This window comes from Lagopus muta, chromosome 1 (genome assembly GCF_023343835.1).
Source record: "Lagopus muta isolate bLagMut1 chromosome 1, bLagMut1 primary, whole genome shotgun sequence".
NCBI lineage: Eukaryota > Metazoa > Chordata > Aves > Galliformes > Phasianidae > Lagopus > Lagopus muta.
In genome coordinates, this window is record NC_064433.1 from 171,510,667 (window position 1) to 171,527,038 (window position 16,372).

Sequence of the window (16,372 nt, forward strand, 5' to 3'; positions counted from 1 at the left end):
GTAGGCTTTGAGGCATTCTAAATAATTTCAATTTTCAAACAAAAGGTAACCAAAATAAAATATCCTATGACTGCTGCTCAGGAACATGTTCTAAAGGCAAAAGGAGATGAGACAGCAGGATTTAGCTGTTACGGGGTATTATTCTGCAATATCATCAGTGATGTATTGAATCATACCCATATAACTATGACACAACAAAGAATATGACATAAGCAAACTGAAATGGAAAAAATAGATATTTTTTTCCTTTATGTAGTGGACAGTAGATTTTTAAATCAAAATCACAAACTCTTACTTACTAGAATTTAGAATTTAAAGCAGTGTATAATATACGTACATGTATCTGTGGAAATTTAAGAAATGCTAGATTAACACAGTTATTGTTTAATTTGCTCTAATGAAAATTTTGACATAAAGTTTCCAGAACAGTATATGATATACATAATATAAATTACATTATTAGTAAAGTGAGAAGTTAACAATTTCTGTTGATAGACAGGATGCAATTTTAAATCTCCTCAGCTTTTTATAAGTCAATATTTTTACCCATTGAGATTTAGCAAAATTACACCATGAACATTTTCCTCAGATTTTTAACCTATATCACATTTATTTACTCACAGTACGAGCAAATAAATGGGAAAATAAACATGCAAACTTTGCTAAAGTTACAGTCAGATATCATATTGTTTCAAATAATGACATTTGAAAAACATGTTCCCTGCATTGTATTGTACCATTTGAAACAAACAAACAAACAAAAACAAGCCCAAAACATATAATAGCTGTTCTGGTACAGAAGCAGTCTCTTTCAAGAAAAGCACAGCACAGCACATTAACTTACAAGCATAAAATAATTCACAGTACATACAATATCAAAGCTTTACATACCATCAAGAAGGCAAGAAAAAAAAAAGGCAAGAAAGGCAGAAAAAGAACAGGAAAACATATGGGGAAAGATGCTACTGCAAAAGCTCTACATACTTTATGTGGTATGCAGTAGTTTTAGAATAGGCCTGACTTGGTCTTTTTTTAAGGACTTAATAATATTGTAGCAGTATAAGCAGAAACAAAAGGTATGTCGAATTTTCAAAATCCACTTTCTCCTCCTCACTGCTCTTTTTAAAAAATTTAGTTCATAGGATGTAAAGTTAATAAATTGCAGCAAAAATGGGAAAAAGGTTTCCTAGAGAAATGTAGTTAAAGTTTTGAAGGTGTCATCAGGTCTGATCTCCATGTAACCTGAGGCGTATACTTATTTATCAACAATTACATCACAGTTATTTCTTGAATTACATTACATTAAATAAGAACACCCAAACAGGTTAGGAGATGATGTTAATATTACCTTTGTAAAATGAGTGGGCAAAGCTCTGCTCAGGAATTAACTTGGCAAGGAATCCATGGTTCAAACTTGGGTGAGGGATAGATGGTATGACCACAACTGTGGAGAAAATCATGGAATCAAATGTGAGCCAGCTAGTATTCATGTGTGGCCTGGTCCACTGTGGATCCATGACAGAAATCCTATCTCATTGAAACATGCAAATCTGGTATTATCAACAGAAAATGCATTTCTAAAGGAAGAAAACAAGTTCTGTGTCAAGAGATAGGAAACAGCGTACCTATTATTAGGGCACTTCAAAAAGCAACATTACATGGGAGAAAAAAACAGACATATATGCACAGCACATACAGAGAAGACAGTTATGAGTAAAAAAGTTCACAAAAGCTAGCAGCTTTTTATTGCAGAACCATAACATAAACAGAAAAGCACAAAAATGATGATTTCTCACAATTGTCTATGTATTATATGTTCATGTATTATATTCAAAATGGAAAGCCCTTAAGCACGTGAACTTAAAAACAATGTGTAAGTGGTAAATTAAAACATAATGATTAATCAGAAAACAATGAATAAACATAAATGTAACATAAACTGGAACATACATTCTAAGAAGAATGAACATTAGAAACTCCATAAATGATGAAAGTAATTAAAATTTAATACACGAAGAAAAACATACGTGAAGAGCTTCAAAGACAAGTTCAATTATTGTTTTCAGCATTTTTAGCACAGAAGGCACAGTTATAAACAATCCCATGGGTTCTGAAAAACCTACTGAACTGATAGTGTAAAGTATTTGAAAGTTTGGATCTCTTATTTCTGATGGGCTCTGACAGCTGCCAGGCTCCCTTCCACTCAGGCTGAAGAAGGCCAGTGAAAATAACACTACTAATGAAAAATCACAAACAGATCAAGGAAGGCAATAGAAATGATTCCTTTTTTCTGATACTCTTTCAGTAGCCTTCTAAATACAGGCATCAACACAGTGGACTGCAAGGAGCCCATCATCACCACCCTTTACCCTTCAGAAGCACACTCATTCAAACTAATAGAGTTCACATTTATATTTGCAAAAACCTGTTTGGACTTTACACATTTCATTGTAGACAGTTAAAGATATGTGCTCTTACTAACAAATGACAAAGAATTTGTCATCAACTATCAACTACCAACTATTACAGATTTAGCCCCATCAGACACTTTTTTTTTAACATACAAATTAAAGAAATGAAAGCATAAAAAAGCAATATGCAAATGAAAACTAGTTATACTCTATAAGAAAATACATAGAATAAGTGAAATCAGCCAATATATGTTAAAGAACCAAATCATTTTAGAGAAACAAAGTAGCATGTAATTCTCTATTGTAATTTTAAAGTGTTTGAAAATTGTTTGCAGTAAGATAACTACAGTTCTAAAGTATCTAAACAGGAAAATGAGAAAGAACATTAAAAGAAAACAAATGTACCTGTACTTGTTGGTGAATTTATTTCTTGTCTGATATTTCTACCTGCCTGGCTCCCAGATCTTGCTGTTTCTCGTTGTGGTTCTAGTATATCACGGTATTTGGAGACCATCAGAACTGAAATAAAGTAGACTACTGCCAAAGCTAAGAACTGAGCCTGTTTGCTGTCGTCCTGTGTTAGAGAAAAAGGAGGAGTTCTATAATACTGTACATTTCCACTGAATTTTCACTGAAGATCATCTAAAAGCTTTATAAAAAAATACCCTTCCGAAATGTTACATCTGTTAACATAATAGATTTAATGAACTTCCAGTGAAGTAATATGCACACAACATGTATTAAGTATTTAATCTTACAGGTAATTTGAAACCTACTCAAATCTCCAAAACAGTGAAGTCAGTGGGGTTTTCATACTAAAGGATTTATTCTTCTTTGAGGATGCTCTTAATTCTTCTCAAGAGTAACGGCAATTGACTTCTGATACCCCAAGAACGCTGGGGTAAATCTTTTGGACTCTTGGTCCTGCTGCAAAAAGTTAAGGGGCACTGCTGAAGGGGAAAATTAAGCTTGTCGATGCTTTACCAACTAACAGTGGGTACATATGAGGGCATAACATATCTGGTAAAAACATGAAGACTATGACCATGGTCTTCTTTCCAGCAATAAATATAAACTTCAGCTCATATTTTCTGAATTCTTCAACAGGACTGTTATCAGCAGCAAACCCAGATTTCCAGGGTTCTATGTAAATATAAATACCAGGACCAGAACTCCTTTGCTGCTTTTCTTTTCCACCTACCCCAATGCAGTCTGCTGTTCTATGGCCACTACCTATTGCTAGGGTATGACCTTACTTGATCCCAAACCACTTTGCATCATCTGAGAAGTCTTTTATCATGGGTGTTTAATTTGGTCACACGTCACTGCAACCCTTAAAATAGCTGTAAATTCTCTCACAGATCTGTCAGAAAAAAGTTTCCTCTGCTCTCTTCTCTAGGTAAGAAAAGATGTCAGATGAACATCACACAAATTCAACCTCATTCTTTCAAGATGGTGAGATCATCTTGACAGATAAATGCTTTTGTTTCAAGTTCAGCTTTCTTCTGCTGAAAACTATTCCTAGATTCCATTCTCAATCTGCTCAATTTCAGGCTGGAGAAGTTTGTTTGTTTGTTTTTTAATTTATTTGTATATACATAATAAGTCCAGTTGCACAGCCTTCAAAAACAAAGTTGTGGCAAAGTTTCATGGTAAAAAAGCTGCTGTTATCTGACTTTTTTATACATCTGTATATAATACATATATTCAGATTCAGCAAATGTAAAAATTGGCTTTAAAAATGAATTTGTTGCAGTTCTGCAATGCATATAATAATTCTTCCTCCTACTGAAAAATAGCTGACATTTTTTAGTAATACAGTTTTAATTTAGGGGAGACATGTTTTGTTTTAGTTGTGGTTATTTGACTAATGTAAGATCAAGTCTAACTCCAAAATGAAATTTTGTACTAATCTCAAACGGCTTATCAATATTATTTTAAAGTGCAGAAAGAGGCTGGCGGTAACAAAGACGTGAGCAAATGGTTTGCTGATAATACATAAAGTGTAACAAATAAAGAATATTTTTAATTTTGGAACAGTGAAAATCTCTTTGAAAATATAAGTGACAATTTTGAAGAAGAAAGAAGTGCAGAGCCTATTTATTACTCACCACATCACGAAAAACAACTGCTCGTAGACGATTGATATCAACATCCTGAAGAAGCCGATCAGGGTCTTTTATGGGAGAAAGATTGCCAGGGACGTTTTCAAGGGGAGTCTACAAATAGAAATGTCATGAGATTTTTAATTTTTCTTTCTTTCCCAAATGACTTAATTCAAAGCATTTCTGTTAGAACCTTAATTTGACGACATTTGCAGATACCACTGCTCATCTTAGATGCTCGTTTGCTCTCAATAGCAGTGTGTTCTCACTATTGGACAAGGCTTCCACAAATAAAGCAATGCTTTGAATTACCATCATATTCCTAATTATTTAGGTAAAACCTGTTAAATTATCTCAGTACGTCAGAACGGTATGCTTTGCAAAATTAAGATAATAATGTGCACACATAAGGTGATTTCAGATTATAGTTGCTTCATAACAGCAAATCATTTTTTGCATGTCTTAAATTTAAAAACCATGAGCAGAAGTATTCTCAAACAAGATTTTCTCTTAGTTTTACTGATAATTATTATAGCTGTTCACAGAATAATTCCAATTATTGCAAAGGCAATGAAATATGAAAAAGTGAAAAATATCATTTTTTGTGAGATTTAATGAAATAACATTGTGAACATAGCTGAGTTTGTAAATGCTATTTGGAAGTAGAGAAGAAAAACCACTAGTTACTAATGAAAATCCTGTTGCGAAAGGACAGGGGAAATGATTTCAAGCTCAAAGAAGGGAGAAATAGATAGATTATATGGGAAATGTTGTTTACAGTAAGAGTGGTGAGACTCTGGCACACACTATCCTGAGAGATGGTGGATGCCCCATCCCTGGAGACACCCCAGGTCAGGCTGGATGGGGCTCTGAGCACCTGATGGAGCTGGAGGTGTCCCTGCTCATTGCGGGGAGTTGGACTAGATGACCTTTAAAGGTCCCTTCCAATTCAAATGATTCTACAATTCAATGAAATTATAATACCCAAAACAAGAATCTGTTTTGTCAGCTAAAATGTCATATGTTAGTCATGGGCTATATTAAATTGCTTACGATTTTAGTCTCACAAAAAAGATTCACAAACTCTCAAAGTTGTTAACAAGTTTAAAAAAAAATAATCAATGAATCTGTAATTAGTTATTAAGTTTCATTCAGTCAAAAAGAAAACACTGATCTCTATTGTACGTGCATAGGTCTGTGGATTTTACTGGGACCAAGACGTTCCAGTGACAGATGTGACTGCAAAACTTATCATAACTGCAAATGCTTTGAGAGATTAAGAAATGGCTGAGCAGATACATAGGAGAGATGTGAGGAAGGGAACTTGATTTTTGAAGACAAAAAAAGTGGGAGTGGTAAAGCTCATTAAAAATGTTCCAGTATACCACTGCATTAACATTCACTTGTTTCAAGGAATACCAAAACATACCTTCACTTAAAGTCAGTTAAGAGCAAAAAGCTATTTTGCCAAAGCTTTTGCCAAATACTTAAGAAGGCAGTTATAATTATTTTATGATCATAAAAAGAAGTGGTACAGTCTTGTCAATGCTGCTGGTAAGAAGAGTGGATTACCTTGGTTGCTGCTGAAGCAGTTACACTCTGAAGAGCATCCTGAGCTTTACTGCTGATTAGTGAAGTCTTGTTCACTCTCTCTCTCTGTCTCTGCCGACATTCTAAACAGTTTCTCACAGCCACACAACAAACTAAAAAAGTTATGAAAATGATACGAGTTAGAATATTTCTCAATTATTTTCCTAATATTAATTAGTAGTCAGTATATGCCAATAAACACCTCCAAATAGTAACTGCAGCAGTTCTCACATTTGACGGTATTGATACTAAGAAAACATTAACAGTGACTCACTCATTTCGTCCTTTTAGTTGAAAATCTTAATGCTTTATTTAACTGCCCTATCACTATATTAAAATTTGAAAATGAATAGTCTCTAAATTGGAGCTGTCATATGTTATTGATCAATTATCAATACTTAAAATCTGAATGAGTTTGTGGGCAGCTGGAATCACTGAGAATAAACCACAAGGTTTTTTATCAGTAACAAGGTAATTATCAAGACTTAGTAAGTTATATGATTAATAAAAGGACAAAATCCAAGTCTAAAGATTATTCAGCATTTGACAGATGAAAAAGTACGTAGGGGCACAATATTAAAGAAACAGTGTCAGATGATAGTCAAAATTTAATGTTCACCAGGACAAACTGACATAATAATAATAAATGGAATTATTCAGAAAATTTTAAATTTCCCAGATTAACTGTAACAGCATATAGCAAATGGTAAATAGTGAAGACAGATGCTAGGCTGTTGCAATACATATTAAGATCTGCAGCCTGTATATGCATCCCAAGCTTTTAATTTTACGTAGCCTTGAAGCAGTCTTCCAAACTTACAGGGACTTGGATAAGGTCTCAGTAGGTACGCAGCAAAACAGTTAGCAGAAACATTTTTTCACAATGCACTTTATTTTATATTTTTACTCCTTAAAAATGTACACAGCCTGTATAAAGGAATGAACAATTTCAGATGTGCCATTTCAATACACTTTTGTGCCTGATATGAACCAATCTTGAAACAGTAACAAATCAGCAAGAACAGGTATTTTTGTTTCATCACATCACAGTCAGTACAATAGTGACGTGTGTCACCATTTGATCTAGCTTGAGCTCACTGATCTGTAAGTAATTATTTAATACGCACTGTCTGCAGACTTACCCAGCCTCAGGCACTGTCGCATTAGACCTCCAGAAGACATGTTTTTTTCAGCTTCAATCTCACTAAAATTTAGAGAACTGGCAAATACTAGAACGTCAACCATTGCCATCAGACGGCTGAGAAACGTTACTGCTGTCTCTGCTGACATTCCTTGTGTCACTTCAATATTTTCCAGTTCAGTCTTTAAAAGGAGATAATTGAATTAAACAGATTGAACACAACTGAAATATGACGACGGTGTATACGTGTACAAATCTAAATTGTTACACTTAATGATAAATGCATTGAAAGTTATTTTAAAAATCTCCCATTATTACCATTAATGTAAATTGTGAGTGAAATTCAAAGTGAGATAAAATGAAGAATGAGAAAATTATTTAGATTAACATATTCTAACAAGTAATACTTAGTCTAAGATAAATGGGAAAGCTATTAGCAATTACATAAAGACAAAATGTGGCCAGATACTAAAACTAGGCAGAGGTGCAAGATACACTTCCATTCTTCTGTAGCTAACCAACCTGGCAGGTAACACATTAAATGAAGTCCGCATAGCTTCTATAGTCCTTTAGACACACAAGTAAATGTGAGGACTGGAGAGCTGGAAAATAGTGTGCAGTTTTGCTCTGCTTCCATGAACTGATTCTTTCCAGGAAACACTTACTATTGTATTATCAGAACCATATCAATACTCCTGGAATTGAAAAGGGATGGTTTGCTCCCTCACTACAGCAATGGGGAGGGAGTGAAAATGTGACCAGGTACATGGCATGCAGCTCACATTTCCCAGAAAAAGACCTTTTTTTTTTCTAACGTAGTGGTATATTCTCCTTAATGGAAACCCACAGAATAATGCTGAATGAGCTCTTTATTTCTGAAATCTAAAAAGGGGTCATGTTTTTCTCCAAGAAGATATTTTGATATCTAGAGCCATGTTTTCAAAAGCATTCAGATGTCTAACAGTGCAGATGAGTGAGCAAACACTAAGTTTAATTAACAAAAGAATTGAAAACCGGATTTAGTGATCAACATTGTCCACATTGATACGTCTAAACAGTATCTTAAAAATTGTCTGCAGATGGCATATTCTTCTTGATTGCCATGAAGATTTCAGATTGCATGGCTTTTTTAGATACAGTTTGGTCACTTGGAAAGGCATCACTTCTGTTGTGTTTGCCACTTTTGCTGCACTTGCTTAGAAGCACATATGAGAGAAATACAACACACATTTTATGCCATTAGGGCCATTTCAGAAGGAAAAGAAGTATTTCTAAAAAATTGCTATACTTATATATGAGCTACTTTTTAGAACAGCTTAGAGTATAACATGAAGACGGCAAACTGTGCCAAACAGTATTAAGGAAAAAATGTTTTTAAACATGTTGGATATTACATGGCATGTGTCATCACAATGATAGATAACACTTCATTTAATTTCTCCTAAGGATGTAACATGTCTGTTACAGGAGTGATTTGGGAAATGCTGTCATCTGTCTGATCTGCCCAATGAAATCAGACAAATGGTAAAGTGACAGCTCCCAGAACTATTTCCAGTCACTCTCCTTTATCCAGGTCTCCCTCCTTGGTGTGCACTGTATTCTGACATTATGGAAAAATAAGTTACTGTTTTTTGTAAGAGACTGGAACGTTGTTTTTGAAAGCACTCATTCACAGAAAATAGATAGATCTGAAAAAACCCTATAGCTATAACAGTCTGCTAGAAAAAGAATCATGGGTGGTTACAGAAACTCGAACTTTAAACTCATGCTTCAAATAACATCAGGTTTGCTAGGAACCAGCTGAGTGCCTGTTGTTGATTTTTCTCATTTTAACTGTATTTTATCAATTGTGATCTTAAAACCTTCTCAGTATATCGCTTGCAAGTTATGAAATGAATTCATTTTAAAAACATTCATATATATATATATATATAGGTGTGTTTTAACAAGATTTTTGAGAACATTTAACTGAAGAAAAATCTTTTTTAAAATTTCTCCAAAATTTTGTTGGATATATACATAGAGAAGAAAATTAAAATACTAACAGTCTTTTTGCAGAAAAACGTACTATTAGTTCTACTTATTAAAACAGTACACTGATATTCTAATAACATTTAAAATAAGTTCAACTGTTATCAAGCTGCCTTCAGGTACTAGCAATATTTTAGATTGGAGTAGCTTAGGAAGACTAAAGAAAGGGAACTTATCACCACCTCATGTCTACACAGGATAGTTAAAGAGCAATGACAAGTTTCCCGCACAATCACACGTTCAGGGCCTAAAGATTTTTTTTCTACTGAGAATCATGTTTATAACTTACATTAGCTCAGAGATCTTCCTTTGTTTGGTGCTCTAGCTAACCTAATTGCCATACATGACAATGCGTTAAGCTACTGAATGGAGACGTGTTAGGAGAAATTAATAAATACAGCCAATATATTCTTACTTACATCCTACTACATGACATAGGAAAATAACAATAAAAGAAGCCAAAATGCTAAATGATTAAAACCAAGCTAGTTTTAAAAGTGCAAAAACTGAAACTTACAGTGGCAATACTAACCTTAGAACCCTGGACATGCAACAGACAAAACAGACAACAGATCACAACAATAAAAGAAAAAGAAAATTATTTAAGTTAACTAAAAAAATACAATGCAAAATTGAAACAAATTAGTATCTTGGAATTATACATTTGTTTGATTTATAATTAAAACAGCATAAAATTTCAGTTCTGCATTTGAAAATAAATACTATAGATAGCTGTGTACAAGAAAAGAAAAACTGTAAATCTTGCATTATTACAGATTTCATGTAAACACTGGTTCTTCTAAACCAATGTATTTTATATATTATATATACAGAGCAATTTTAAGAAGCAATGTGAATCAAAATAATGTTTTCACTGATTATATAGAAATAAAATGAGCATTTTACAACAACCCATTCAACTGAAATGTAATAAAGTAGTTAATCTTTGTATAAGGAGGCAAGTATAAAACGCTCTGACAAAATAATCATAAATCACAAAAAGCAAACTGGTTCATGCATAAAGCTCCTTCCTTTGAAGCAATGCAAGACAGTTCAATTAATATATATACATACATACATAGATATATATATATATATAATGCTTGGGTCTAATTTCTTCAATTTAAACCAACACAACAGTGGATAAGTGAATGCTTTTGAACTACAAAACATTAAAAATTTAACAAGCCTCAAGACTGAGTTAGTCTTCAAATTCCAATCTTTAGAACTGAGCTAATACGTTAACTTTTTTATGCTTCAGTTTTGCGTTCAAGCACTTTATTTTTGCTAGGAAGTCATCCTTAAGCTTTTTCTGATTGTGTTTGAAAAAAGAAACAAACTTATTTTAAGTCAATGTTTTTGTCATTTAAATAGTGCAAAACACTCAACTGGCAGAAAGAACAAATGGAAACAAATTGATTTTTTTACTCTTGAAACAGAAGATATCACACTCAGATATCTTTTAAACACAGCTTCCTCTTCTGTAGCTGGATTGACAGCCAACTTGTTGCTATTTTCTCAAGACTTCTAGCTTATAATTGTTAGCCAACACTACACACAAAACACACACAAAAATACGTAAATTGTCTTTTACTCCACATATCTAATAATGTCTTCAAATGTTTGAGCTGCTCATATGACATTCCTCAGTTCACAATTAAGAGCTACAGTTTGAGATGCTGTAAGAGTGAATTAAAATTCTCGACTTTCTGGAATAAATTGGAAAAAAAATAATTTCAAGTGGTCTGGAAATTTACTCTCAGTTGTCATAGTTACTTCAGCTCCACAGTTATATTTCTTCTGCCGTACTCCTTGAATCCTTGTCAGAACTGTTATTCTTGTTGTAAGCAATGATTGCTTCAAATTTCTAATTTGTACACAAAATTTATCTTCCTGCAGTAAGCTGCTATTAACAGAAACCATCTTCTGCAAACCTTCTTCATTAAAGATCTCAAATATGCCTACTTAACACTTGCACGCCATCTTAAGAATGTCTCCCTTACAGCTGTAATTAAAAATAACCCTCAAAGAACACCCTCACAAAAGCAAAGAAACAACTAATCACCATTTTATATTTTATCATCTCTCTCTAATATGCTCCAATTCAGTAGGCAAGACATGTGGAATCTACAGTAGAACATACTCTAGTTTATACTGCAAAGCAACAAAACTGGCTATACATTTTTGTTAATGTTTGCCTTCATTTAATTTCAGTTCACATGTATAATTCACATCCCTTTAAAACCAACAGCAGATGAAGCCAGTCATTGCATAGACTCCGAGATAGAGGAGGTACATAACTGAAAGCGAGGGAGATACAGAAATGTAAGAATAGTTTATAATGAATTACAGAAAAATTTCCATGCAAATGCATGACCTATCTTAGGATACACTCAAAAATATTCTGGATGATTTTAGCAGCTAAAGATGGCCCAAGCACTGAGACTAAATGCAGGAAGATTGTTGCCTGAATAGCACAACCTGGAGTCACGTATCCATTTTTTGGCTCCTCCATGCAGGAAAGAACCCAACAAAGGGACATGAAGATGATGTAGGCAATGGAGCACCTCTCTTAGCATTACCTTTCTGTGCTGTGCAGATGATGGACCACTGGCACAGGCTGCCAGGAGGCTGTGGAATCTCCTTCTTGGAGATCTTCCAGAGCCAACTGATGTGGCCCTGGGCACCCTGCTCTGGGTGTCCTTGCTGCTGTAGGGGCTGGGCCAGGTGACCTCCAGAGGTCCCTTCTCACCTCAGTCAGTCAGTGATTCTTTCAGTAGGTGATGGAAAAAGAGTTCTGGTCTTTCCTCCCTTGAGAATTACTCAGGCAGAAAATGTCACTGTTAAGCCGTGGTTATTATTTTTATGTAGAGTTATATAAATCTACTAGTTTCAGACTTCTCTCTTTCAATTAGCAGCTCTTGGGAGGAGGACAGTGAGATAATCTTTTGTAACTGACTGCAAGCACTGAACTATTGTACCCCTTTAAGATTAAGAAGAAATATTTTCTTTGCCACTGCATCTGCCAATTTCTCCACATCAACTCAAAGATACAAAAGAAATAGAAGACTGAGAACCTGTATGAAACTTTTAATTGATATGATGCATATCCAGGAGAGACCCAACATAGCATCAAGTCTCTTTGTTACTATCATGATAGTAAAGAAAGAGCAAGGATGTGCTGCGCTATTTGTGTCTCTCACAATTATTATTGAATCCACTTTCACACTAACATTTATAGATAGGCGGTAATGGAAAAGGAATGTAGTAGGATGAAATGGAAGAAGCTCTCTTCTAGATGGATGTGACTATGAAATCATCATCTAAGCTGTAAGTTATTTCTAGGTTAAGTTCATAGAATCATAGAATCCTCAGGGTTGGAAGGAACCTTTGAAGGCCATCTAGTCCAACTCCTCTGCAATGAACAGGGACATGCACAGCTAAATCAGGTTGTCCATGGCCTGATCCAGCCTCACCTTGAAAGTTACTAGGAATGGGGCATCAACCACAGAATCACTGTGCAGCCTGTTCCAGTGTCTCAACACCCTCACTGTAAAAGACTTTTTCCTATACTCAAAGATATCTACCCTCTTTAAGCCTTGAAGACATTTCCCCTTGTTCTATCACCACAGACCCTGCTAAAGATTCTGTATCCTTCCTCTTGTAGCTCCCCCTTAGATACTGAAAGGCTGCTCTCAGGTCACCTCAGAGCCTTCTCTTCTTCAGGCTGAACAGCCCCAGCTCTTAGCCTGTCCTCGTAGGAGTTGTGTTCCATCTCTCTGAACATTTCTGTGGCCCTCCTCTGGATGCGCTTCCATGGCTCTCGTGTACTGAGGACTCCACATCTAGCCACGTTCTCCAGGTGAGTCCTCAGCAGCAAAGAGTATGGAAAGGATCACCCCCATCAACCTGCTAGCCATGCTTCTTTTGATGCAGCCCAGGATACAGTTGTTTTTTTGGGAGTGCAAGGGCACATTTCTGGCTCATATCCAGCTTCCCATCCACCAGCTTGTACTGGTAATGGGAGTTGCCTTGACCCATGCACAAGACGTTGCATTTGGATTTGATGGACTTTGTGAGGTTCACCTGGGCCCACTGTTCAAGCCTGCCTAGGTTCCTCTGGGGTGTCAACTACACCCCACAGCTTGGAGTCATCAGCAAACTTGCTGAGGGTGCACTTGATCCCACTGTCAGCATCACCAATGATGACAGTAAAGAGTATTTGTCCCAGCACTGATCCCTGAGGGACATCCCTCATCACTGATATCCATCCAGACACTGAGTCACTGACCACAATTCTCTGGACTCGGGTTAGTTTGTGATTATATCAATTACTGGGTAAAATGTAGTTTTATTTATTTTATTTCTTATTTCACGGACTAGGATTAATTCAGTTTAAAACCAGCTAGTGATCTTTCAGTGAACTAGTTTATATCACAATTTACTTCTACTATCCTAAACAGATAGCTAAATTAAGCATTTAAGTAACACATGGAATTCTCATGAAGTGGAGAAATATATGCATAATAATAATAATTTCTAAATGTAATCTTCTTCTAGAAATAATATATAAAAATCGCTGTTATTGTTGCAAGACAATAAGAACATCCACTATTTTAACAAATTGCTATGTAGTATATAAATCTGTACAGCATATATACACAGACACATTATCCAGAATAAACTAAATAGTAAATTGTGAAATTACTGTTCTATAGAAGCAGTTTGCATAAACCAGGACAAAAAACTAAAAGCGCTGAGACCATTCAATGGAATTACAGCCTAATTCATGCCATGCTTGCCTAATCTCTATTTTTAATATAAAAGATGGCAAAGAAAACATTTTCACTTTCAAATGCTGTCTAAAAATTTATTTTCAAAAATATCTCCCCACGTCCTTTTATGTAAAGTACAATTTTCATCTCAAGGTGTGCCAACATTCTTTAAAAGGTAACACATGCAAAATCTTTTATTCAGCAATCTTAGTGTGATGTGACAACAGATAGCAGACTGAAGTTTTTCCTGTGAGTCTTGTGTTCTTGCTAATAGCAAGTAATTTCTTTAGTTAACAATGAAGATAGTACAGAAACAGCATTTAGCCATGAAAATCATGTTGATGTTCAACCAGTTGCTAATAAATACATTCATATACTTCACTAAAATAATGCAAAACTTTTTTTTTTTTTTTTGCCACCTAACAAGAAGTAAATATGAGAGTTAATGTAATCTCTGTTGCTGAATCACTATAACAAGAAATTAAGCTTGTGTTGCAAAATTACATTGGCAACACTCAGTGCTTACTAACCACTTCATAGAAACATCTTTGTTCCTCCTGTGTTTATTTTCTTCCCTTTCAAAGATCAGTACTAGCTGCAAATGGATATGGGATGTTCCAGATAACATATTTAGTGTGAAAGAGATAGTAGCTGATATTATATGCACAAAAATGACATCACATTCAAATACTGTATTACTACTGACAATTATACAATATATATTAAAAAAAAAATTAATCTTTCATGAAGCATTTTATAAGGCAACTCTACCTGCCTGAGCTGTGCCGACCTAAGAACTTACAGCCTAGTAAGAACATAACAGTGGATAGAAACATCACTATTTCAAGACAAAATTAAAAAAAAAAAAGAAAGGTCAGTACCTACTGGTAGAAGTAAAGAGCAAGTAGTGAGGGGGTGACTTCTGGTGTCATTTGGCATGCAAATATGTCGGCCATGCAAAACAGGTTTATGAATATCAATGACTAGCTATCAGGAACTGTGACTTTTCTTAAGAGTAGCCATGATTCATAACCATAGTAATAATGGTCTTCTCTTTCAAATAAAATATTAAATACATACGAAATATTAATATTCTTACTTAGTACTACCTCCCTTAATAAAATTAATATTTCACGTGAAAATTATGATAAAAAACTATGAACACTCCATGTATTGAAGCTTAAAAGTTTCAAATAAAAACTTCAATTTTTTTGAAAGGAATTAGTGGATAGTGGAGAGGATTCCCTAAAGAAATAAATTCAGCTGCAAACAGTAGTTTGTATTACTAACAATGATTTTTAATATGACCACTAGGTGGAAATATTGTACTTACAGTTGGGGAAGTGGCTGCTGATAGCAATGGTAAAATTCCTCCACAAGCAATAATAATATTGTCAACCATCTGGGAAATGAGGTGTATTGTGTTGTGTACAAAAATAATATTTTCATTGCTATTGACAAAGTCCATCACTGACTTTGTGGAGTGACTGCAAGAACACAAACACAAAAGGATAGATTAAAACCAAATAATTGAAATGAAAGTTCAAACTTATTCTTTGTAATCAGAACACAAATGTTTCTCTGTTATTAAAGGAGATCCTTATCTACAAGATTTTCCATGCACATTGTCAAAAATATAAACAGCTGTAGGCTAATGGACAAGTTGACTGGTACCCAATTTCACACTAGGATTTGTTTCAGATACACAGCTGAGAAGAATGGCTCAAAACCTTTTATTCCCATCATGCAGTACTTTAATTCAGAAGCAGTTCTACTATAAGCAACATGACTGTTTCTTCAGTGTGAAAGTTATTATTCAGCTCATGAACAGAGTTCAACATACTGCACCAGTGCCATTTAAAGTAGCCCTCCAAATACCTAATGAAATTAGGCAGGAGCTTTTCATCATGACTTTATTAAACTGTAATTTCAAAAGGCTAATTTATTAGAGTATCATTGATTGAAGAAACCTGCTGACAGTGCTTTAAGGCAGAAAACCAATGATCTGGTAATATTTTGACCTAGTATAAACTTTATTAACTAATATTAAATTTAGCATTAGACAAAACTTTGCAAGACAGATATGCTATTACCTGTAATGCCAACAACAAATTGGTGAGAAACTGTCCCATGAAACAGTTCTCCCCAAAATATAAAAAGTTGTGTGAAAATACTGAAGAATTCTGAATCTATTCACAGTATGTTTTTTACCAAAACAGCCTTTTGCCAGCCAGAAAACAAAACTTAAAAACTTCAATTGAAAATATGCAAAATAAAATGTTCACCTCCAAGTGTCACATAAGCAGAAAGGATTAAAAA

The 16,372-nt window shown here is 34.5% G+C and overlaps 1 protein-coding gene across 10 annotated transcripts in view; it reads right to left on the reverse strand.

Moving 5' to 3' along the window:
• Positions 1-16,372, reverse strand: part of NBEA (neurobeachin) — a 458,626-nt gene that overhangs the window by 299,273 nt on the left and 142,981 nt on the right. For 5 of the 10 annotated variants that reach the window (XM_048948320.1, XM_048948337.1, XM_048948332.1 and 2 more), the window contains exons 24-30: positions 15,387-15,540; positions 9,796-9,819; positions 7,249-7,429; positions 6,089-6,219; positions 4,523-4,630; positions 2,817-2,985; positions 1,349-1,444 (exon numbers count right to left, since the gene is read on the reverse strand). In XM_048948320.1, coding sequence (XP_048804277.1) covers positions 1,349-1,444; positions 2,817-2,985; positions 4,523-4,630; positions 6,089-6,219; positions 7,249-7,429; positions 9,796-9,819; positions 15,387-15,540 — 863 coding nt within the window. The remainder of the gene's footprint in view (positions 1-1,348; positions 1,445-2,816; positions 2,986-4,522; positions 4,631-6,088; positions 6,220-7,248; positions 7,430-9,795; positions 9,820-15,386; positions 15,541-16,372) is intronic. The other 5 variants (XM_048948371.1, XM_048948342.1, XM_048948328.1 and 2 more) reach the window with 2 other exon arrangements.